This window comes from Hipposideros armiger, unplaced genomic scaffold (assembly GCF_001890085.2).
Source record: "Hipposideros armiger isolate ML-2016 unplaced genomic scaffold, ASM189008v1 scaffold_697, whole genome shotgun sequence".
Classification (NCBI taxonomy): domain Eukaryota; kingdom Metazoa; phylum Chordata; class Mammalia; order Chiroptera; family Hipposideridae; genus Hipposideros; species Hipposideros armiger.
In genome coordinates, this window is record NW_017732047.1 from 607454 (window position 1) to 634623 (window position 27170).

General features: G+C 33.2%; 1 protein-coding gene across 5 annotated transcripts in view; it reads right to left on the reverse strand.

Moving 5' to 3' along the window:
- Window positions 1–26212, reverse strand: part of BCHE (butyrylcholinesterase) — a 78760-nt gene extending 52548 nt beyond the window's left edge. For 2 of the 5 annotated variants that reach the window (XM_019626999.1, XM_019627000.1), the window contains exons 1-2: window positions 26072–26183; window positions 18190–19714 (exon numbers count right to left, since the gene is read on the reverse strand). In XM_019626999.1, the coding sequence (XP_019482544.1) occupies window positions 18190–19706 (1517 nt within the window). In that variant the 5' untranslated portion in view covers window positions 19707–19714; window positions 26072–26183. Of the gene's footprint in view, window positions 1–15267; window positions 15899–16507; window positions 18037–18189; window positions 19715–26071 lie in introns of those variants that run through there. The other 3 variants (XM_019627004.1, XM_019627003.1, XM_019627001.1) reach the window with 3 other exon arrangements.
- Window positions 26213–27170: the final 958 nt, after the last annotated feature.

Sequence of the window (27170 nt, forward strand, 5' to 3'; positions counted from 1 at the left end):
ATGGATAACCATTGTTTTATCTTCCTAAATACAGAATTATGAGGAAGTACTGAATGTAGTGGAGATTTAAAAATAATAGTAAAATCTAGAGTGACAAGGTGGCTAGGTGATCTAGTGGAAAGAAACAGGTTTTAGTGTCAAAACAACTTGGGTCACTGCCCATTTCATATCATGTGTAGCCATTTGACTTGCCCAATTTAACTCACCCTACTTCTTTATTTAACTGCTTAGCAAATTTGTTATGAAAATTAAGTGGGTTCATACACATGGAAGCACTTAGTCCAAAGCTACAAACTTGATCAATTAATGTTTCCCTTTTTTTCTTCCTTTCTTTTCTTTTTCTCATTCTCATCCTTCATTTTTAGTGTAGGTTGGTTCAACAGTTCAGAGTATCAACAGTCTGGATCCTAAAGACTGCACATGCTGACTGTCACACACAGGTAAGGGACTGCCTCATTTCTATCAGAAACAAACAGAAGTTTATATAAATATATATATTTACTCTTTGTCCATTCTCAACACTTTGGTACCACATCTGAAATATACAATTTTATCAATAGTTAAACAGTTTGAAAAATATTAAAAAATACTATAATATTGTGATCCAAAGATTTCTTATATACGAATTTGTAACTGGATAAAAATTGTATCTTATTTCTTTTAATTTTTTGTGGTTATACTACAAGACTTAAAAGAAAAAAGTATTTTTCATCATTTATACTCTATGTTTAAGTTTAAGTTATTCATTTGCTCTTGATGGCATAATAACCTAATCATTTATTTTACATTCTCAACATAAGAAAACTATAAAACTACTATAGTCAATAAGTGGCATGGTCAATTTTTAAACTGTTTACACTGGAATTTCTAATTTTGTGAACTACAATATCTTTATTTCTTTTTAAATTCATTTCTTGCATTTTATTTATAACTCAACTATTCTAGAGCACCAGAGAAATAAAAATTAATATAAATACTTTACATAAAATTTTCCATATATTTTTGCTAGTTACCAGTAATATAGTTGATATTTATTTGGACTGTCTTTAATGTGGTCTTTTTTCATGATGAAAAATATCTAACCAATATTCCATAGGAAGAAACGTAATACTGTGAATAGGCATGCACCTTAATAGTGCATGGATGTGGGAGGGGGCTCCTTCTTAAACATGTATGTGTAATCTAGACATTAAGGGACTATGCGCAAAGCATTGTACATTGACATTAGTTCTTCCAGGTTTTTTCTAGACCCGTTTCTCTGTTGTCTCTCATTTCAAACTACTAAAAAATGTTCAGGACGCCCTTCATAATGTCATAGGATTTCCAGAATTCTCTAATTGCTCGATCACCTTTACTTTCATTTTCAACCATTCCAGGAGGGTTCTCTGCATACATTTTTTGGGGGTCAGGATTATAGTTTGAAACTTCACTTTGATTATTTCAAAGTTCAGTTTGACTACTTACCAATTAAATTTAAAAGAAACTTTAATATGTAGGTGAAATCTTTTTGAGGTCAGCTACTTTTTATATTATTCTTTTAGGTATTAAATTATCAAATATTTTTGCTGATCATTTCACTATAATCATCTTTTATTCTCTTTTCTGTTTTCTTCCTTATTAAGTAAATAATTTTTAGCTCTTAAATCACTAAAGATTGAAGACCAATTTTGATTTTTCATCACCTCATTAGTTTCCATTTGTAAATACTGGATTATGCTATATCTAGAGCAGATTCACAATGGGAGAATTTAGATATGGTATACCAATCTTTTGTAAAGTCTGTATTACTTTACAAAATAAAGGCTATTACCTAACCATAAACAGTTGGTTGAGAGAATAGCATATTCTGTTTAAACTATAATTGGTCCACAAATCAGATTCACTTATTCATACCAAAATCTTTCCCTAGTAAAAGATGAAGGAAAAAAAGTTAAAACATAATGTTTGAATATATTCCTAAGCCCAAGATAGAGCTCTTGCCAGCAGGTGCTATGTCGACCATCTGAAACAGATAACTTTTTATTTCTGTAAATGCTGCACTTGACCAGAAACAGTATATCTAGTCAGTTACCAAGCATCAAACCAACTCAGGCTCTATAATTATTTTCCTTGTTCCTTGATTGCTTTACACAAGCTCAGGCATCCCTTGGGAAGAGCACTCAACTGCTTGTGAAGCACAGTACTCCCCCAATCCATAGATTTTTTTTCCCCTTTAAAATAAACATTTTCAACTTTTTACTAAGTTGTTTTTTTTTTTGTCATTTGAAGATAATAAATATATATTTATAAGTTTTAAACAAATTTTCTGTAAAAGTTTCAACATAAGAGAGGGCAATTGTAAAGATAAAGTTCAATTTCATATTTAGAAGTCATTAATTTTTCTCACTTTAATATTACTTATTCATTACATATAACTAATCTCCATTAATGGTAGAAAGAGAATGTAATTAAATGAAAATGATAAAATAAACAACCAGTGTGGCTCTATACAATAATTTGTGTAGAGATCAAAACACCTATCTTAATTTACACAGTCTATTATAAGCCTGAGTGGCTAACAGAATATCTGAACCCAAAGTTGATGGAGAAGTCAAGATCAGAACTTGTGTATCTTTAAATTGTAATCATTTTTATAATTGTTGATTTCTACAATTTCCACAATGGTTATTTTGTAATAAAAGTCCTTATATTACAAGGCCTGAATAATTTATTTTCTAATAACTCAAAGTGATAGACCATTGTACATTGTTATTTTTATAATTTGAAAGTGAAAACTGAGATTACAAATTCTAGTCTTAGAATTAGTTTGAAGATCCTACAGATAATATATTTTCTAGTTTATGTTATTTTCCACTCACTCTTTATTTCAGAGTTCATTAATATGATTCAAAAGTCTTTATGAATACATTTTATAAAACATTCATTTCCCAGAGGCTATCTTTTCTTAAGCAGAAAAGAAAAAAAATTCAAAAATAAGAAACTCAAATGCATATTCAGAGCTTTAGAATTTCAAGCTAACCAAGGAAACCTTATTTCTATTATAATATTAATATTTAGACCAGTTTTTGCCCTTTTGATATTAATCTTTACTTCCTCAGCTCACTTGACACTTAATGGAAACCCTAAACATTCAAGGTGAGCCCCAAAGCCAATCTTGAGACATGTAGCCAGGATATTAGAAATGCAGGGTGTTCCTTGTAAACCCCATCATCCAATCCCTGCTGGCCTAATCCAGTGATAAGAGCCAACTCTCACTGCTATATTTTGGTTTTTTGGTTTTTTTTTATTTTGTTCTTCCTAGCAACTTGTGGGCCCTTCACTAAACTTCCCTCTGATCCCTTTCTCCATTTTTGCCAAACCTCACTCCTTCCAGTTTTGTGTAGGCCATCTGACTTGCAGTTATTACCAGAATTAGCAAAAACGAAACAGAACACCCATTTAATGCGAATTTCACCTACACAAGCAACTTTTGTTTTTTTTTAGTATAAATTTGCTCAATGCAGATTTTTGAGACATACTTACACTAAAAAAAAAAATGTTGTTTAGCTGATCTAACAACTGGATATTTTGTACTTTATCTCGCAACCTTGCGTTAGTATGTGTCTAGAAATATGTCAGGTATTTTACATTAGTTTCTCAAATTTCCATGACAACCCAGGAGACCGGTTATAGGCATTCCAGTATTAAAGATAAGAAAAGTAAGGGCAAAAGGGTTTCAATTATTTGTTCTTCTCCTTTCCACTGGCACAGAAAAATTCTAACAGAGAAGGAGCAAAGCATAGGGAAGGTGTACCTGGTTTCCAGCAGACCACATGGTTCAAACTGGGGTTCTAGCTTTTACTAATATCTGTGGAATTTTGAGCAGCTTAAGCACTTTAAGCTTTGGTATCCTTATCATCACCACCTGTTGATGATGATCACACTTCCTAGAGAGCTGTCATAATGTAAAGTCCTGAGCACAGAATTGGCACATGTTAGCCATTAATAAGTTTTAATTAATGTTATTAACACAAACAACACGGTAGGCTTAAAATTATTAATCCAAAGGCTACTAGGTTAGTACTTTCTTAAGAATGTTCTGAACACACAAGGCTAATAATATTATTATTTGCAAATAGTATCCCTCAAGGGCTGTTATTTTTATTATAACATATTCATTTTATTTTAACAAGTTAGTTTTTCTAACGGACATTGCATATTTCCCTGCAATGTAAAGGGCATATAGAAGACACTATGTAGCATGTCATGTGGTCCCAGGGTTAATATTTTGTCACTACTTTTACTAGCTTACGTGTCAGAGATTATTCCCCCAGCTGCTTGTCTTGCTGTTAGTCTGTGACTTCCCTCTACTGTTGTGCAATTGCTTCCTTCCTGCCTGAGCTCTCAGAAAACTGCTGCTTTTGATTTGTTTCTCATCTTCAAAAATAAAGGAATAATTCTTTGGAATTTAGGGCATATTCCAAGTCAATAAATTCCAAATGATGAAATACAGCCCTTTCTGTGGAATAAATATCAAAGAAATGTCTCATGAAAGCTTTTTTTTGATAGTCAAAATATTTAAGCAGTAGTCCTGTTTTCCCTTTGTTTCTCATTTCTTGATTCTCTTTTTTGGTGCTCCACAAAATCCAAGTTACTAAGTCTGACTTCTAACTAAGTGGCTTGCATTGTATTTAGATGCATTATTTTCTTAAACATAAATAAATAAATAAATAAAATAATAAATAAATAAATAAATAAAATAATAAATAAATAAATAAATAAATAAATAAGGTAGAGATGATTACGATGCTAATATACAAAAGGAGCAGCAGGACTTTTTTTTTATATATATACTAAAGAAGGAACTAGGTGGATGGATTCCAAGCCTGCCACCCACATGCTCCAAAACACAGAACTCAGGCAGAGGTTAATCAATCACACAAAACAAACCGAAGGCTATTATGCAAACAGATTCCACTGTGGCTGTTCCTGTAGTTAAGCCTACCACAGACAAGCCACAGGTTGTGCCTTACAAATCAAAGATAAACCTGCCTCTCTTCTTGCCTCTTACAGAAGTGAAAGATAAACTTACCAACTATTGTTCTTGTGTTCTTCTTTACCCCATACCAAGAAATTTTTCATGGGAGCCAGAAAACACATTTAAACCTTAACTTAACCTGGAGGATGGACTAGGTCTCTCTTCTACTCTGTCTGTGAGGTGGCCATTCCTTTCTTTTCTTTCTTACTCTCTGCTAAATAAACTCACTTTTACTTTAAACTCTGTATTATTGGCTGACATTTGGATTCTTTCCTACAGGGAAGCCAAGTAGCTTCTTGGCCAAGGGCTTGAGTCCCCACTCCTCCAGCAGATTTGCCTCCAGGCGTCAATCTGACACCAAACAAATTAGTCACATTAGTTACTGTCCGATTCCCATCAACACACAAACACGTTGCAATATTTCTGACATAAAAGAAAAAACAATCAAAAACCCTCCTGCCTCTCTTGTCCCCACATCCCTTGATTTAAGTGCTCTCCTCCACTTTGGAGTAAAGCTCTTTGAAAAAGTTGATTCAAATGACAATTTCTAGTTCCTCTCCTCCCACTCTTTGGAATCTCCACTATGGTTTTACTTCCCACTGTTCCTTCAAAACATCATGTCTTTGTCATCAATCACCTTCACATTTCTAAACCCACAGACCTTTATAGACATACACACTTTCATATAGTTTTCTTCATACTCATTCTATATTTAATACAGATATGCACTCCGTCCTTAAAATGCTTTCTTCACTTGGTCTTGGGGAGACATTTTGTTCTTAGTTGCCCTTCCAGCTCTTTGGCTACTCACTCTCTCTTGTGGTTGCTCCTCCTCCTCCTGACCTTTAACTTTGGAGTGCTCAGACATCTGCTGTGTCTGCAACCTCCATAAGAAATATAATCCTGCCTTATGGCTTTACATACCATCATCACACTGTTAGATACCAAATTTATACCTCTAGCCCCCACCTCTATTTTGAATTCTAGATTTGAGTATCAGAATAGCTATTTTATTGATTCAAGTGTCTGCAAAATAGGCACCTTAAACTTAGAATATTTAAAATAGCACTTTTAATTACTCAATCCCAGCCATATTCTCCCATAGCTATCCCTATCTCAGAAAATGGCACCTCTGTTCAGGGAGTTCAGGTCAAAACCTTAGAGCATCCTTGTCTCAACTTATTCTCTCATATCCCACATCCAAATTATCAGTAAACCCTGTCAGATCTTTTTTAAGAGTATATCCTGAATCTGACCATTTCTTCCCATTTAAACCACATCCAAGATATCTTCATTTCTCACCTGGATTGCTATAATGGCCTCTTAGCTCTTTGTGTTTCACCCTTATTTACCTACTGATCAGAGAGATGCTTAAAAAGTTTGAGTCTAATTATGCCACTCAACTGCCCCAAGTCTTTCATGGCATACCAACTCATTCAGAGTAGATTCCAAGGACTTATCTAAGCTTCACATCTGATAGAACTTGGCCCTCTATACTTCTCTGACTTTACCTTCTACCGCACAGCACTCACATATACTGGCTTTCTTGTTCCTGCAACATCTTAAATACTTTTTAGTTTTAGGGCATGTTCTTGCTGCTTTCTCTTGAGGAAACTTGCCCAAGAGATACACATGGTAATTTTCTCTCAGATACTCACGTGATTAAATCTGTCACTCTGCTCTGATATATCTTTGTCAGAGGCTTTTCGTGACCACCCAGAAATGATATCACAATCCATTCACATCATGCTCTATGCCCCTAACTGTGCTTAACATTTTTTCAGAGCTGTGATCACTATAAGACATAAAATTATTTGTTTATTGCCTTTTTTCTTCTGTTGGATTGTAAGGCCCCTGAAAGTAGAGATTTTCTTTGTGGTTTACCCCCTCAATACTTTCCCTTTTGTTTTGTTTTTTTCTATTTTTCCCTGCACAAATTTTCACTACTGCTATATCCGCTACATGATGCTTGGTACTTACAGGCTTTCAAATATATTTGTTGAGTGACTTAAATGGAAAAATGAATAAACAAATCACCATAATATATGGCTCATTCACACACACAAAAATTAGCTTGTGATTAGCAAGTGCTCTACAATAATGTAGATTTTTATTTTAAGAAGTTTGATAAAATGTGTAATTTTTCATACTTCCAGAAACATTATCAAACAAGTATGATTGGCATTGTGGATTTTAAGCAAACTGTGAAATGTAACACATGTGACAACATTGGGTTATTATTTTGATTTGTAATATTTTATCAGATAAAAATATCTTTAACATTTTAACTCTAATCATAAAATAAATATTATTTTGATATCAATCCTCACAGACTGATACACCAAAAATAATTCAATTGATTTGTATAAGATAGAGACTCATTTGCTTTTACATAACAAGAGGGCTGTGGACAAGTTAATATCAATATTTCATTTACAATAAATTTAAAGATTACCTCAACAGGTTAATAGTACCTATCATGATAATATGAAGGAATCCATTCCATAAAATATTAGCATACAGAATATAAAAAAGGGCGTAGTTATGTTTTACTTTAAGATTGATTTTTAATTTATTATTAGGTGTGCAGGCTGGGCTGGCTGACCCAATGTTAAGGGTGTCCTGGGCAATGCAGCTCTAGGTGGGCTGGGTGGGGTTCCAAGGTGTGGGTTATTACAAAATTAATGCAGTTTCATTTCTTGCACTGGTGCTGGGCCTATGACCATTTCACAATAATGCCCTGAGAACTCTGTGGCCAGCCACTGCTCTCCTTAGGCATTCAGGCCCGAGAGAGCTGTCAACAAGAAGCTGCAGTGCTGATTGTGACTGACTCCACTTATTTCCAACCATCAAAAGTTCCCCAGGCCATTGCAGGACTCCCACTGCTGTAAAAGGCTTCTACAGCTAGTGGGATGGGGCTGGTTGCTCAGTAGCCAACAGTGGCCTAGGCAATGCAGTGCTAGCTGTGTGGGGGAAGGACTAGGGCATCTCAAGGTGAGGTGCATGTGTGGATTTTACCAGACCAATGAAGTCTCAGATTTGGCCCTTTGGGGGAGGGTCCAACATAGAAAAGATGGCACCCTCCTGTAGGCTACACATGAGGCAGGTTGCACACAAAGATATTGACTGCTGTCCCTCCAGCCCTTGCTCAGAAACCATACAACTCAGAGTTTCCCCGTATGTCTCTGGCAGCTCTTGAGTTCTCGCCCCTCCACTGGAGACCAGGTGAGAGTTTGCAAATGAGTGAGTCTGTATGCAAGCACTTTAGGGGGGCATCTGGGTTTCCAGCCACCTTCCATCTCACTGGGATGGGCAGACAGAGTCTTTGCTGATTTTTACTGTCAGATGTTGTGGGCACTCATCTTCCCAGCATAGGACCTATAGGCTGGAGAGCCCAGTGTGGGGCTGGGACACATTCCTTTTCCAGGGGGACCTCCACCACCAAGGTGTCTCTCCTCTTGTTCAACCACTATCTGTTTGTTTGGGGTCAGCTCATTTTTCGCATCTCTGCCCCTCCTACCAGTCTCAATATGGCTTCTTCTTTATATCCTTAGTTATAGTGGTTCTGTTCAGCTAGTCTTCAGATGATTCTTGAAGTTGATTATACTATAATTTATTTGCAATTTGGTATGATCCTGGGATGCAGTAGGCGAAGTGTTTTACCTAGTCTGCCATCTTGGACCCTCTCCAGTTATGCTTTTTAGCACTCTGATCTTGAGTGTTATTGACTGGGAAGGCAAATTGCAGCAAGAATAATTTCTTGGAACTCATCGATCTGACCACATCCATTTTAGTTATATCTGATTATAGCACAAAGACACAGAGCCTTGTATATGTAAAATATTTAAAGTCATTGCATTTTGTTCTTTGTGAAATTTAAAGTTATTATTTTGTATCTTACAAGTCTTTTAAAGTATTACATTTATATGTATATTCCTGAAATTGTGACTTTGATATTTTTTTAAAAATTGATTAATTATAATTTCAGACTGAAATTAAGATTTACAAATGTAATAGTTTTTTTCTTCAAAATACAGAAAGCACTTGGAAAAACACAAAGAACAAATCACATTAAGTAATTTCTAAGCATTGAATCCTATAAATATGACTTTCCATTTTTTAATGAGCTCACTTATATTACAAAAACATTAGTCACTTCTTCACTGTGATAGAGTATCTCAAAATACTTAATCAAACATATTTTAGTTTTATAGCTATCTTTGTAGATGTAGCCCTTTGGGTATCTGGTTTCTCCTTCTCATTCCACTCTCACTGATAGTAAAATATGGTTGCACTCTGAAATAGTTTTGCAAGTCATCTTATCTACACTTTAAATTGTCCCATACATACTGTAATTCTTCCTTTTCAAATAAGTTACACTAATGCATCTATCTATCTATCTGTCTATCTATCTATCTAGCTAGCTAGCTAGCTATCTATTTATCTATCTAGCTATCTATATTTTTACCTACATTTATATTCCATCTAGTAAACTTAAAGTACTTTTACAGGAATACTGCAGCTTACATTTATTGTTTTATTCCTTGCTGAATAATTCCTCACATAATTCCAAGGGGGAATAAATGACTTGAAGTAATAAAACATTAATGCTGTCATGATAGCAATAAAATAAATCCAGTGGGATTGAACCCTGGCCCTTTTGCAAAGTCATCAAAATGTTCCACTAAGGTTAATTATGATAATGTACCACAAATAATTATAGAATCAGAGGGTAAAGATTTTTTTCTTCATTCTGGAAACCACATGAACTATTACCTGTCAGAAAATTTAATTATAAGCCTAATAATAATTGGACTAGATGGCTAGATGACAGTCTTTCACAAACTTAAACTCATCTTTCTATGTCATGATGTCTAATTTTAGTCTGTTCTCTGCCCTACCTCTGTAACATTAGCCAGGCCAGTATCAGCATGCTAGCATGTTAAAATGATCAGTTTGCAACTAAATGCATTTCCTAAGCATATTTAATGACTCCTTTCAATAATTCATGGCGAATGCAGTCTGGTGAGTGGATAATACAAGGAAATTAAAGTTAATAGTCTTGAGTCATAGTTAATCTTTGTTCTGTCACCGATTAGCTCCAATTCTCTTTTCTTCTATGGACCACACTTTTCTCCTCTGAAAAATGTTAGATAGTGTCATCATTTCAGCATTTTTAATTCTAATAGAATCCATATATTTCATACCTCATCACTGTAATGATTCATGTTAAAACTATCCTTAACTGCTACCCTTTTGGTATATTTAAGATATCTCTTATTAAAAATGTGTTGTAATGAAGTCCTAGAATATTATTTTGTTAAGCTAAGAAACATAATAAAAAATGAATTCAAGTGTAATTTGGGAATTAATTTCTTGGTGAAAGGATTTTCATAAACTCTATAGAACAAGAACAGACACATGCTAAAAGCCTACACAGAGATTTAGAATGAGGGAGCATGGGTCTCCATTTATACTTTCTTTGACTTTTCCTCAGTTTTTCTATTACCTTTTAGAAATAGAAAATGATTTCAGGTGAGAAAAATCAAAGAATACACGTAGAAAATACACTCATTTGTAAAAGTAAGTAGGATTGAAATATTATTTTTTCAATTACTTTAGTTCTCATGTCATATAGAAGTAAACAACATAGAAATATACTTATTAAACACTAAATAATTATTAAATCAATTTCACTTTATAAATATTAGAAACTATGTTATTATTCAGTACATTTCTAGTAATGAATTTATGGCAATGCATATGAAGTGCGCATACCTTATTGTGTGTGTGTATACACACACACACACACACACACATATATAATTTATCACCAAAATAATCAAATCAGAAATTTCATTGCTTTAGAAAACTAGCAAATTTGTAATTTTTAATGATTACCATTACAATTCAGTACACAAATGAATGCCAATTTTTAAATTGTCTCAATTATTTCAAAAAATCTTGGACACTAAGAAATTTGGCTTAGCATTTAATTTAATCATACCTACTTCCCAGTACAAAACTCAGGAACTGTTCTTACCTAGTTTTTAGAGATCAGTGAACCATGGGACTGAAATTTTAGTAATATATTTTTGCCCCCATTTAATAAATTGTTCCTTTTATGATAAAGTTACTTACAGTGTAAAGGAATAAATATAAATAAATAAAATACAGAGAATAGCAGCAGCTATTTTGCCATGAAATTACTTACAAATACTTTGTTAAGTAATTTTTTGTTTTCATGATATCAAAATAGGACAAAATAAAAGTGACTTGTGTCATAACATTTATTTCTAGCAAAAATGTGTTAGGAAACATTAAGTATTTTAGAGATGGGCTCTGAATATGTGAATTATCACTAAAAAAACCAGAAGCACATCAATTGTCTCAATTCTGCAGTTTACCTTATTTGTTTTAAATTTTTAATTGATTAATTAATATTAAGCCATGAAATTAAACAATTGTACATTTTTAGGTGGAAGCCAAGTTTAATTTTAGATAAGACTAGATTGAAGTAGTTTGTGCTTGGTGGAGGAAAAATTGAATCTTTTAATGGAAAGGAGGAATGCAATGTCCTGTCAATGATAAGGTATATTTCAATATGTCCGTATGAAAAGTATATTTATATCCCCATTTTACAGATAAGAAATAAACAGTAGGGAATTTTAACTATCTTGCCTAGGGTTATATATACATAGGATCTGTGGAAAGATTATCATTGGACATATCAATAATTATTATTGATTTAATAATTATTTAGAAATCAGGGAAATCACATACAATGGAGAAGATTATGTAAGTTCTCTGTGAATGGCAACCCCTTGATGTTGTACAGGAGATGAGCTCTGAATATAGCACCAGGGAGGTTATAATAAACAATAGATCCTTTGCAACAGCACGAAACAACTGGAAGAGTTCTGGAATCATGCTACTGATTGTATTTCGGCTTATATTCCTTCTTTAGCTGTTCTGGTTTCTCTGCTAAATCAAGTTTGATTTCAACAATTTCCTGTATCCCTGTGATAGTGCTGAAAGGACATCATTAAGTGCTGCTGAATTTAATTTGTTGGCCTTCAAGTTATTGCTTGGGTGAATAATAGATATAGATATAGATAGATATAGAGAGTATTGATATTTCAACATATATTAGTGTAAGATTTTGGATGTAATGCACATATGGACCTGTGTGGTATTTGAGTAAGGTTTTAAGTTCACTTTCAGAGATGAGATTGAGAGTAAAGCAGGAGCTAGCAAAGTACATATTGGTGATAATTCCAATTAGCCAGGCCCTAAATTATATTATGGCTTCTGTTTTGTAAAGAATCTCAAGCATTGCTAAAGATACCGAATTTGAGTACCATTTAGTGTTACCACAGAGTAATGGTTTCTTTATTTTTGTCAAGAAATCAAAGTATAAGGGTGTTTGTATATCTTGGAAAGTGATAAGATCCTATAAAGTTACTGAAAAAATGAGCCATGTAACTGAATGAGAAATATAAAGATTAAGGTTTTCTTAACACAGACATAGGGGTAAAAGTCGAGCTTTTATATTCACCCATGATGGAGTGATTGAAACTGGATTATCCTTCCCACCATATCCAATTATAATACTGGACAACCAAAAAGCAAGGCAATGAGTTTCAGGAACTGGATAATAGGAAGCACAAGTCTATGATATTTGAGACAAGGAGAACGCCAAGGTGAGTCCGTGTTTACTATGGTTACTCACATGAGGATGATTTCTTGTCAAAGATGCAGGCTGCTTGAGCCTAAGCAGAATACAGCAGTCCGACTGAAGTCAGAAATAAGAGTTCTGGGGTAGGGGAGAAATGAGAATCTGTGAGACAGGACTCCAAAAAGGAGGGAGCTAGGCGAAAGGGGTGGGCCAGAATTCTCTGCAGGAATTCCCTGCAGATCTTTGGCTGAGGCCTGGGCTAACTATATATCTACAAGGTGAAAGTGTAAGAGGCTGGCCGGAGAGAAGATGCTGCAGGGCTGAGAGCAGAAAAAAGAAGGGACAAGTTGGAGAATGAAAAGCTATAATAATATTGACAACGCTTTGTTCACCTCTCATTAATACTTCATTGATACTCAGTTTCAGCTGAGTGGAAGGCTATACCTTAGAAGTAAGGAATTCAGTGATATCTAGTCTATGTACATCCTAACAGACTCTTAAACAAAGTCCCTGAAATAGCCTCAATGAAGACAGACTTTTGAGTTTAAGTCCTGCCAAGTTCCAGGGTCTGTAAAATATCTTGGACCTTCCATGGACCCACTCTAACAAAATATAAACCAAGACTATAATACAAATTCAAGTCTATACACATGTCTTAATTGAACTGCCTGGTAAAACGAAACATATTTTTTGAGTGGAAGCATGCATTCTTCAGAAGAGTATAAAGTAATATAGAATTTCTACGGCATACCATTCACAAATTTAATATAAATTTTAAAGTTGCTAGGCACGCACAGAAATAGAAAAATAGAAACTAAACCCCTGAACCAGATATCAGATGAGCACACAAAAACTTAAAGGTATTTTAAATATGTGCAAGAACTTAAAGAACAATATTTTCTTAAATAGGAAACAGGGAGGAACACTTAGAAAAGAATTGAAATGAAACTACTAAAAAAAAAAAGACAACTTTAAATCTGTAAACTAAAATAAGTGAAATAAATTCAGCAGATGGGTTAAACCACCAATTGGAGAGGGTAGAAGAGTCAGTTAGCTTGCAGAGAAATCAATCAAAACATTATCTAATTTGAAAAACAGAAGCAAAACTGAAAAAGAAAACAGAACTTTAGTGAGCTGTACAACAATATGAAACAGCCTCGTATCTGTATAATTGGAGTTTTAGAAGGAGATGAGAATGAGAATGAGGCAGAAAGAATAGTTGATGAAATAATTATCCAAAATATTTCAAATGTGACATTGAAAATAAACAGGAAGAATTTTGGTGAACCCCAGACCAAAACAAACAAACAAACACATGAAGAAATCAAACTTGGGAAACATCATGGATAAACTAGTGAAAATCAAAGACAGAAAATTTTGATATCAACTGGGTAGTGATGGTGGGGGGATTGTATGTAGAGGGAAAAATCATATGAATAAAGGCTCATTTCACTTTAGAACTGAAGAGACAAGCAGATAATGGAACAAATCTTTAGACTGATGAAAGAAAAAAAAAGATCAACTAAGAATTCTATATTCTTAAAATATCTTTCAATTGAAGTAAAACAAAGGCATTTTTTTCAGATAAAAAAGCTGATAGAATTTGTAATTGCCAACCTGCACAATGAGAAATCCTAAAGTATGTTCTTTAGCAAAAGGAGAATAATACCAGATGAAAACTGGAATCCTCAGGAAAGCCCAAAGAACATTGGAAACATTAGATATATGGGTAAATACGAAAAACTACTTTTCTTTTTATTTATAAATTTCATAAATATAACTGATTGTTTAAAACAATATTTAAGGGAGATTTTATACTATACATTGTCTAAACATATGACAACAATATGAAAACCATGAAGAAGAATACATGAAACTATATTGTTGGTTTCTTACATTTTTGAAGTAGTAAGAGAGAAAGAGAAAAGGGGAAGCACGAATTGTGAAGAAAGTGGAAAATGTCAGTTGCAAAGTGCAAAGGAGTTCAATATTAACTCGAGGTAGACTGCTTTACATTAAAGAAACAATTGTTAATCTTCAACCAACCACTAGAAAACAATTAAAAGGGAAATAAAACATGTATAAAAATAGAATGAAATAATAAAAACATTCTCAATTAATGGAAAAAGAACTGTAAAGGGGCAATATGAAGGAAGAATTAAGCAAGATGGTAGGCTTAAAACCATATTGATAATTATAGTAAATATTAAATTGATTCATTACCAACTGTAAGGAAAGATTTTTAAAAAACATAGGTGGGTTGGATAAAAAGATGGAATGAAATATATTATGTAGACATAAGCACGGGAGACTTGATGTGTCTATCTTAATATTAGACAAAACCAATTTCAGGACAAAGAGATATTTCATAATGATAAGAATACATACATAGTCCTAAATGTGCATGGAATTAATAGGATAAATTTAAATTACTAAAAGGAAAATTAGCAGATCTAAATAGAAAAATAAATAAAACCACAATTATAGTTGAAGATGTTTATTCTTTTCTTTCTGTATTTGAAACAAGTGAAACAACCATTTTCAAAAGAATATTAAAAGACTTGAGCAACCATAAAATAATTATATATGAAACACACCATATCAATAACTGAAAAACACAAATTATTTTCAAGAGCACATGAAATTATCCCACATATAGATCATATCCTGGGTCATAAAATCAGTAGTTTTCAATATATCTCAAATGGGAAATCTTACAGCATATAGTCTATATTTAGAAACAGCTTAAATTAGAAATCCATAACAAGACATCTAGAAATTATCGAAATATTTGGAAGTTAAATACAGGCTGCTAAACAACTCAGCAACCAAAAAAAATTACACACACAAAAATTTGAAATTATTTTGAACCTAATCATAATGAAAAATACAATATATGCTTGACTTATTATTTAAGAAGGGAAATAACTTAACACATCTTATGAACCATGAACTTGAAAACTAATTTTCCTGAATGATAATTACAACTCCCAGCTCTACTTTTTTACTTTCTTAACATGTCATTTTTGGGTCCTGTGGAAGTAGAAACCTGCAGTTTCTCAATCTCTGTATTATTGACATCAGGAATGAATAACTTTTTGTTGTGCATTATAGGATGTTTAGCAGCTTCCCTGGCTTTTATCTTGCTAGTAGTATCAACACTCCAAGTCAGGAGAGTAAAAAACATCTTCAGACATTATTTCCTGGGTTGAGAATTACAGAGTTAGAACATCATGTTTGTGGTCAGGCAGATGTGGTTAGATTTCCAAACTTAACACTTACCAACTTTGTTTCCTTTGGAGTTTACTTAACTTTCTAAGCTTCTATATTTGTTCTTAAGTATGCTTTGAAAAAAGATAATGCATACCAGGAGATTAACATTATGTTTGCCATCATGTCAACTCTCAACACATAGGATGTATCTCTGTTCAACTGTGCAAATAAAACTGTAAAGAAACTCGCCAACTAAAAGAACATCTTGTTATGGCTATACTACTTAAAAAGTCTACTTTAATCTTTTGGTTTGTAATCTCATTTACATTAATTTATCATTATTATTAAAATGTATCAACCTTCATTTACTTCCCATTAAAATATATTAATCATAGAAGTAGATTAGGATGAAACAATCGATTCTATTAAGTGTCAAAGGTTCTCTTCTTTGCTCTGTCTCTGAGTACCATAAACAAGACATTTATCACACCTGATTTTCAGAATTCTCCATTGTGAAATGAAAAAAATATAAATTCTTTGATGATTTCAACATGCAAAATATGAAGTCCTTTAAAAATTACAGGCATCAATAACTTTAAGAAATATTTCTCCTTAAAATATTTACAATCTCTAGAATTGTATGAAAGAATTAAAACATATTTGAATGATTTCATATGGACATATCCTTTAAAGAGAGAACAGAATGGGATATAAGTAGTTGTAATGCAGCTCTAGAAATAAGATGCTCCTTCTTAAGAAGAAATTTAGGTTGATGTTGATGTTGAAAAAGCATAAGATATTGCACAGCTGCAGATAATATAATAGGCCATGTATCTTATAAGAATTCTAGTTCTTACTCATACTAGCCTTTACCTGTTCTCATTAAATCATTAACTAAATATCTGTGTAGTATTATATATACCCAAGTCAGTATTTTAATGAGTATCCAATAAAACCACAGTTGCTCTTTCAAGAGGCGAGTTTAGTCTAGTTTAGGAGACTCAGGACACAATGCAAGATAGAATACAGGCAAGGCACAGTCAATAACTCCTGTGAGAGTGAAAAGCAGTCTGAAGCAATTACAACTCTAGGAATTAAAGATATGCTTGATGAAACTTGTTGCTGAGGACCTTAAAAAAATAACAGGACTGTGACATTACAAAGGAGAGTGGTAGATGTCCTAAACAGGAACAGGGCAAAAAGAAGGCTCTAAGGTACAGGTAAGCTTGGCATCATTGGCATTCACGAGATAACTGGTCAAAGCACCAAGTGGCCAGGGGTTGTTGGAGAGTAGGAGTTGCAGCCGGATTACAGATGCCTCTTAGTGCCAGATGAAAAAATTTTAACTTTATATTCAGTGGATAAGTATCAAAAATGTTTGATAATTATATCATACAAGTACTTTGTAGAAAAATACATACAATAACACGGAGTACAATGAATTTCAAATGGAGGATGAAAAAAGAAAACCAGAAAGCAATCATACAGTTATCAACAGCCTTTTCAATTAGAAAAGAGAGCATGTCAGACTGGGTTAATGCATCCATCAATTTATGAGTGTGTGTAAGCACGCCTTTTAAAAACAGATGCCCAAATTTCCACTTTTTAAATTTATTCACATAAAAACATCTTATTTTTTATACACACACATTTGTATATTTAGGAAATATATAAATTAGGAAGTGTATTTCAACAGACCATTTTCTTCAGACTCTTCTTCAGGACATAATGCCACACTATTTATAACACATGAGGGAAAAATATGTTCTTTTGTAAAGTCTCTGATTCTATAATATCAGCCATATGACAGCCCAAGTGGAAAACAACTTAGCAAAACATGAGTAGCTCTTGTCCAATATGCATCACCTGATAACTCTGACAATCTTATTAAGGAAAACAATAGGATAAAATGGCAAACTGTATTTTGGTTAATCTGAGGGTCAAACCCATCACCATTTTGCTCTTCACTTTCTATGAGCAGGCATGCGTTTATTCACACGGCTTGTACCACTGTAGCCCTGCTTAAGAGATGCTTTGCAGTATTTTGGAAATAAAATCAGAAAATATTTTTCATACGAGTTCTTCGATGATTTCTTTTAAGGAACCTGATGCAAGGAATTGAAATGCACTGCATAACAAAAGACAAAATCAGAGCAAATTACAAAAAGAATAAACATTTAAAACCTTTCTGTGCCTTTAATGAAGTCTACACCAGACACCAAGCAAAGCTAAGCAAAACAAACCAAACCAAACAAGAAAAATTACAAAAATTGGCACTTACCCGTATTTTGCAAAATTTGCCCAGCGTTTCATTAGGGATCTACTCAAAACTTCCTCAGCTTTTGTGTAATTGACTCTTCTTTCCAAAGGTAAACCAAAGACAAATTCAATTTCATAACCATGCATCACTCCCATCCATTCCGGCCAAGGAAGTTTGGAGGATCGGTGTTCAAAATAGTAGAAAAAGGCATTATTTCCCAACTCTGAGAACTTTTTGGTGAACTCCAAGGCAGGGCATATGATATTGTAATCCCCAATGACATCATCCAAGGCCTCACGATAATTTTCAGCTCTCTGATCATCGAACCAGTCCATGTAATGGAAAAGGATCGATTCCCGTCCAAAGTCACTCACTCCTGGAAAAAATATTCTTAAACCTTCCTGAAATTCTTTTCTAGTTATGATACTGTTGTTATCTTTACTGAAACCAGGAGCACCATATACTAAAAAGGCAGTTCCTTCATCTTTATTGACACCCACCAAGATTTGGGTTTTTTTGAACTGTCCAAGTTGGAGTAGTGTGTCTGGTGTGTCAGAGAGGAAATCACCATCCACAATCGGACCAAAGTTTACTGAGAGAAGACTATCATAAGGGACAACGAATACTTCATTCAGAAGAATTTCCTGCGGATCTTTAGTTTGAAGGCATTTGATAATCTCAGTCTCATTTTCTCTAGAGCAACCAATGCATTTAGCTAAGGTCAATGTTCTGTTCCTAGCTTCATAAAGAGATGTTACTGCCCAAGGGGCATTAGAAGATCCACTTTGCAGAATGGCTCTAGTAAACAATGGGTGACTTCTAGGAGAAAGTAAATGAAAGCTAACTGAAGCTGCTCCTGCACTTTCTCCAAAGAGAGTCACACTTTTAGGATTTCCACCAAAGGCTGCTATATTTTTGTGGACCCACTGAAGTGCCAACTGTTGGTCAAACAAGCCCACATTCCCTGGTGCCTCCGGATTTCCTGGTAAAGCTAAGAATCCAAGGGCACCCACCCTATAGTTCATTGAAACGACAATAACTCTTTCAACTCGTGCCAGAAACTTGCCATCATAAACATTTAAAGATGCTGTTCCAGTTTGAAAACCACCACCATAGATCCATACCATCACAGTAGCATTTTTTGGCTTAGGAGCTGGAACCCACACATTCAGATATAAGCAGTCTTCACTGAGGTCAGTATTTGGATTCCACATCTCTGATCCAAGGAAGCCTGGAAAGCTTTGATCTGTGTTCTGATAGCAAGAATTTGCATATTTTGTGGCATTCCAAATATTGGACCACTTGGTCAAGGATTGTGGCTTTTTGAATCGAAGTCTACCAAGAGGTGGCTGTGCATAGGGAATTCCAAGAAAGGCTGTTACTGTGCCACCGAGAACTGGCAAGTTCATCCCTCTGACTTTACCATTCTTGGTTGTAATGATGATGTCTTCTTCGGTATGTGACTTTCCAATAAGCACGCAGAGCAGAAGAAACCTCAAAAGATGTTGGATGCATATAATTGTACCCTTGCTCTGCATATTGGTTTCTGAAAGAGAGGTAAGTAGGAAGTTTTAACAGCCTCATGCACATGGCATTGCATTTTATTGATGATAATTAACTAAAATATAGTTCTTATTAACCCTACAAATGAAGACAACTATAAATGCTTATGTTAAAAAACAGACAAACAAAGAAAATGGTTGAAAATATTTCAGTTTCAATTTTAAAATAAATAAGTGGAATGGAAAAGTAGAAATTATTTCACTTTGGAAAAATTCATTATCAAACCTCTGTAAGGAAGATTTAGTATTTTAAAGAGGAAATTTGGGCCGACTCCAGGTGAAGGGTAACCCTCATTTTGAGCGAGCCCCCTGCTCCTTCCCACAGGACCCCAGGACAGGCCTACACCTTGCTGACCTGCTGTAGGCTGAAGAAACATTTAAATTCTGGAGATAGCGACTCAGATCATGTCCAGCAGCCCTAATGAAGATCTGGAAGGAAGCAGAATCACTTATGTGAAAGGAGACCTTTTTGCATGCCCCCAAACAGATTCTCTTGCTCACTGTATCAGTGAGGATTGTCGAATGGGGGCTGGGATAGCTGTACTCTTCAAGAAGAAATTTGGAGGGATGCAGGAATTGATGAATTAACAAAAGAAATCTGGAGAAGTGGCTGTTCTGAAGAGAGATGGGTGATATGTGGCTATATATATATATATATATATATATATATATATATATATATATAGTTCTCTACCATACACAGCTCTACCATAAGTAGCATTAAGTGGTAATCTCCTTATGACAGATATAATTTTAACATGGTTAGAGAAGGAAATATTAGATCATGTATGCCTTGAAATACATACAGTTTTAATCACAAGTAGCTAGCTCTTGATGGAACTGCGAAGTAGATTAAGAATCTTTGAGGTTCCTTATATTTCTATTATTGTCTTTTTTTGTTTCCATGGTCCTTTCTGTGGTCCTCTTTGCCTAGTGGTTTCTCCCTTATACAATCTTAATCTATGGCCAGAACAGGTTTTGGAAAATCTAGCCATTGCAAGTTAAATAACAAAAAATACAGTACTTGCATTTTATCCTACAAATTTTGAAAACTAATAAATCTTCTACGACTGTAGAGGCCTATGGGGAAAAATTGGAAAGAGAGGTCTGCAAATACATACCAGACAATTTCTCTGTAACTGAGTAACCATGAAGGGCTTCTCTACCTGAATTACAATGTCAATGGAGAGAACCAGTGGCTAATAATATAATCTGTGGGAGGAGATAATGATTTAAAAAGAATTTTACACTCAGGGATTATTTGATGCACATCTGTTAGTATGTTAATTAATTAAGGTATGCACAACTAGTGAGGTTAAATGTATTAACATGGTCAGATTTACTTGTATTTGATAGAGGACAAAATGAGTGAAATAAGGGGACTAAAGATGAGAAATAACTAGGAAAAGTGGGGGAAACAAAAGTAATCTTTGAGACTTTCAAAATCATAACTATTTTGTATTTTACTAAATAATATTTAATTGACGATATGACGAGACCATTTGGGGAGATCAAAGTTTTATTAAAAATTCATAATGCAATCTTGAGGTTTTAAAAAATAAAATAATTTTAAAAAAATCAGATTCCGAAACTCCATGTGACAAAAAAGGGACAGAAAAATGGAATGCAAATATAATTAAAAGGAACTACCACCTTTATATATCTGAAAGAAAGCTGGATTCAAATTGTCATACAAACACGGAACTCATCCACATAACAAAGGTCCACAAATATACAAAGTTTTCTCTTTACTACTTTTTGACACTGTAATTATAAATGCAACTTATGTGTCTAAGAAGCTAATCCTCCAAGCATTAAGAATTTCCATTATTATTATTATTATTATTATTATTATTGTTATTATTATTATTATTAAATTTATACTTCTAATTGCCTTAGAAGGCAGATAATAAGGCCCTATTCTGATACCTGTCCCAGATCTATGATACTCATATTTTAAATCAGCCTCATTCACCACTGCTCATAGGATAACTAGTAATCAACAAGTATTTTTGATCCCCCTAAAATATCTAAATAAACTAATCCATTGAGTATGGTATTTTATTCAATGCCCAGTACTTACAGATATCTCTCTCTCTCTCTCTCTCTCTCTCTCTCTCTCTCTCTCTTTCTCTCTCTCTCTCTAATCTCTGTTTCTATCTTTCTCTATGCCTATGTCTATATCTATGTCTCTATATCTAATTCTATTGATATCCATATGCATATGCATATATTTCTATATAATGATTGTTATAATAAAGTTTTTGTTTTATTTTATTTTTTAAATTTTATTGGAAACAGCCATGGTCATTGATTACACATTTCTTTCATTCTACAGTGGTATAGTTGACTCTTTTAGAGAGGGCACAGCTCACTGTGGCCCGTGCGGGGATCGAACCAGCAACCTTAGTGTTATCAGCACCATGCTCTAACCAACTGAGCTAACCAGTAACCCCTATAATAAGGTTTTTAAAAATCAAACAAGATTTTTTTTTTTAAGTTCTCAATATTGGTACAATTTAATTTGTGCTAAGACCAACATTTTATGTTATTGAAGTATATAATATTTCAAGACTATTTTTATACTATGGTATTTAGGTATTATAATGATAATAAATGTAATTTGTTATGCTATAAATAGGAATAAATATAATGTAATAATAATATAAAGGTTCTTATAGATGACACTAATTAAATTTTATATTTCTGACAGTTTGAGTTTTCGAGTCACTATTACTACAATTTTTTTTTTCCTTCTGGTAATTTTTAAGCTCTTCTAAATAAATTTTGAAGAGGGCATTTGGAGAAGAACAAAGGGCTGCAATGATATTATTATTATTATATATATTTTTTAAAACCCTCTTTTGTAAGCAAAAGGAGTTAAGATTCAAAGCTGGTTTATTCCAAATTACATTTCAACAAATTAATCACAACATCTCTGGTTCAACTCATTTCTCCCTTTGGCTTAACTCAATCAATGTTCTGAGTCTAACATCAAGATTGCTTTTTTTCTCTTGGTTTCATATAAATATTATTTTGTGTTTATAAGCCAAACATCAAATCTTAAGAATTTTTGCTCTCTGATAATTTTCAAACTCTCATTCTACAGTTTATTAATTTTATTGCACACGAAGCACAATTACTTGTAGGACCAAGTTATTTTGATTTTATATGTAATTAATAAATGTAATAACTTTTACTGCACATGCTAAAAAACAGCTACTATAACATCTAAAAGGTTGTAACATCATTCCTATTTCACTTAGTTTGATTAACATAACTACTTCTTGTATTTTATTTACATTTTGTGGTGAGTAGATCTTAATTTTATTTAATATGATTTATATAAATAATATTGCTTTTTCAACAATGATATCTATGAGTCACCACCTTATAAATAATGTAATTAGTAACATTAAAAACATCATTATAAGCATGTGTTCATTACAAGAATAATGAATATAATTACAACTCACCTTCAGGCTACCTGTTGGAGAGTGTTATATACCATATTATTAAATCTAGACTTTAATACTAAAATTTGCATTCTTATTGTTGGTGTAGGTTAATATGTTTATATTTAGCTGCAGTACTTTATTTAAATAAGCATTAGTTTGTCCTTTTTATAATCTGGTATTCTCCAGACCAACAAACATGTAGCTCTCTAGTTTTCCCATAAAGAAATGTTTATATTTTTAATATGTCATCACATGATTAAACGATTGAAAGAGAAATAATTAAAGGTGACTAGGAAAATGTTAGTCTATATCTCTAAATATTTATTAACATTTGAAATATTCAATAAAACTTCAATGTTTTTTCTTAAAAATTCTGGTGCAAATTGACTACTGTTACATTAAATAAACAATTTAAACACTGAGAACACATAACATGTTTATCATAAAAAATGGGGTAAATTTTCATGCCCAGTAAAACTAAGTATCTGAATTTAGATTAACTAACTTACTGTTATAATGTTTAACATTTCAAAGAAGGGCATGAGTTTTTGTTTGGAATTGAAAAAGAAATAATGATGAGAGTGGGAACGGGGGAAAAAACCTGAAAGATAACTAATACTTTAGTGTTCCAAGTTTAAGAAATGCTCCAGGATATAAAAATCTACTGGCGATATTGGGAAAATATTCTAAACTTTTAAAAATATAACTTTCATAATAATAAAGGAAAATAATCATTTATTTTATTTTGCATTTTAATTTAATTTTGAAAGTGGTATCAAAAATTTTTGATGCTTTTTAATAAGAAATTGTAATGCTACGCTATACGATATGGGTGTAATAAAATGATTGAAATACGGGGCTATTTATTTGCCATAGATTTGCCATAATTGGATATAACCAAATTTTCAAAATAACTTGCCAGCTAAGGACTTCTTAAAGAATGATGAAGCACATGTTGATAAGTTTCTCTGAGTATAGAGTAATTTTTCTATATTTCAAAAAGTCAGAATATATGTTTCTACAGAAAAATGATGGTTCTTAAAACAGTGAGAAAAGAGCTGTCTAGATAATATGATCTAGCACAAGCACCACTAAAATGTATTTCGTCAAATTAAAACAACTAAGCCTTTATACTAAACTTAAAAAGAGTGTTTTGTTGCAGGCTAAGTTAAGTGGGGCACTGAGGAAGTCTGTTTATAAATAGACTATACCACTGCCTTTCAGGAACCCTTCAGACATCCATTAGGAACTGAAGGGATGTGTGCAGATAGAAGACACTATATTAGGTATGGGAAACAAGATCTGTATCTGTCTTCAATCAGGAAGTACATTCACAAACTTTTGATTATGTGAATGATTTGAACATTTAATATTAAAGAGGTATCTTGGGTCTTCTGTGAAAGTTGAATCTGTTCTTATGTTGACATCTATTCAATTATAATTCTGTAACATCTGGGACAACTCAGTTTTTAAAAGAATGAACACCTTTTGGCCTGAAAGCATTCAAATGAAGACAGCATACAATTTAAATATGTATTATCAAGTGTTACCAAGAAATGAATCAAAGCACAACCTAAACTGTAAATAAGATGTCACTTGATAAGATATTAGATTATATTTTAAAAACTGAAATGTGGAGTAGACCCCAAATATTTTCTAACAAATAAAGGAGCAGACATTAAAAACAAGCAATAATAACAACATATCTAGGAAAATAATAACAACAGATCTAGGAAAATAAAACAGAACTTTGCAAATCCAATTAGAAATTTTATTTGGCATCCAAAAGGCCATCTTATTTCAAATTCACAGAGAATTCTAATAGTTTTTATTTAAAGTATAAAACCACTCTCTAAAAGCTCACACTCATCGTTAAAAAAGTAGGCGAAATATGAATATATGTTTATCATAACTATGAGATAGTTTATATTATGGAAGGCATTATACAGACTAGTGATAGTAACTCCTAATTGATCTTATTAGCATGCAATATATTCATAAAAATTTGGAAGGCATACTCTAAAAATTAAAAAAAAAAACACAAATAAAAGTTATAAATAATGTAGTAATTTTGTTTCCATGTAGTTTACTTGTAATCATTTATACATCTTATACTTACTGCTTAATCTCTGGTTAAACAAGAACTGATATCATCAAAATAAATGTAGGTTTACAAGATTACAAGATGAGCAGAAGCTTATATTTGCTTACAATTTCTATAATAATAAAAATAACAGTAAATGTAAAATATTTTGCTACAATTTATATACATATTAAAAGAAAGAGGACAAACAGGCCAAAGGAAACAAAAAGTGTAAATCTAATTAGGAAATAGGTTTTCCTCTTATATAAAAAAGCTAAAACTTTTTTTGCCAGTTGATGTTAAAATTTCAGATGGCAAAATATTGACTAAGACACATACCCTCACAAGCCAGAAAAGAAGAGAATTATTCACTTCATGCAACTTAAAAAAACAAAAGAAAAAAATAGATTAAAACTGGTCAAGACCACTTTTGTTATTCTTTTAAGGAGAAATTCACTAAACAGTGCATGTAAGGGCAAAAAGCATAAAATGTTTTCCTTTAGTGAATGCACTAAGAACATGCATAACGCTGACTCCACAAGTGCTATGATCTTTTATACAAAGTGGAATAAATTCATTATTTTCTCAGCAGCTAAATGTATTCAGCCTGTGTTCCCTGAATAATAGTTAGATTTGATGCATGTTCCTGCTCACTTGCTTCATCTGTTCCATTTGCAATGACTATTCCCCACAGAGCACCAAAGAGACACAGGAAACAGGTGAAGGGACCACAGTCCTACAGATTGAGCTTCACAGTAACTTGCATCTCTACACGAAGATGTAAATTCAGAGCAACTTACCTGACCCGCTGCCACAAAGATGATAAAGTTTTCAAGGAGTGGAAATCATGTAATACTTCAGGGAAATGCAGTATGCAGCTGCGGCTCCAGCCTGAAATTGGACGGCACTGACATTACAATCAACTGTTACTGACAAAGCTCGCGAGAGTTGGCAGCCGCAACTTGATCTAGAAGCAGCCAATCTTTACTTTCTGACATCTGTTCAGAGGCTAATGGTATGAATGCAATAGTGATTCATTTACAAAAGTATTACCGGATTCATGCTTCAAGATTGCAGGCGCTCATCTAAGTGAATTAAGAAAGAAACAGAAGCTTCTTTAACAGAAGCTGAAATTAAACAGAAAATGTACGTTTTTGTTTTTTTCTAACACTACCAGAATTTTAAAGACGTTCCCCTCTTTTATTGAATATATATTTTTCTTATGCTTGTTTTAAGATTTAAAGATGTACACGTTGTTCTGAAAAAATGCTGTTATTGAAATCTTTGTAACTTCAGTCTGTGCTAATGTAGTTATAAAGGAATGTAAAAGATAACTTAGGAAACAAAATAATTACTCTGCAGATAAAGGGATGAAAATCAAAAGATTAGTTATAGTAACTGAGTGAATGTCTTTGCTATGTATGCCCTTTCAACCCCACCGCCCATCCCCCACACCCCAAAACTTATTTAAGTCATACAAATCTCAGCGTTGGCAATTTCCTATTCAGAGGCCCTGCAGGCAGTAGTGTAATGAGAAACTACAATTTTCTGGTCAAGACAAGGAAAATCCACAGAACAATCTTCACCAAACTCTATAGAAAAGACATTTTGTTTGTGAGCCCTCCAGGATGCATTTATGTGTCTCAGGCTTATCTTACTTCAATTAGATATTTGGGAAAACGAAAGCAAAAACAATGAACTGTTTAATGCCTTACTTCTCAGTGCACTTACTTATTTAGCTTTTGCAAATGATTGCTTTTGTTACAGGCCAACTGAGTAGCCCCACTCCCACCCCCACTACTGAGAAACTTTTAAGTTTTCTTTCCTATAGAAACGTTAAGTTTCCTAGCTAGTTTCTTAGTTTCTTAGCTCTCGGCTTTGATTACTTTTCTAACCAGT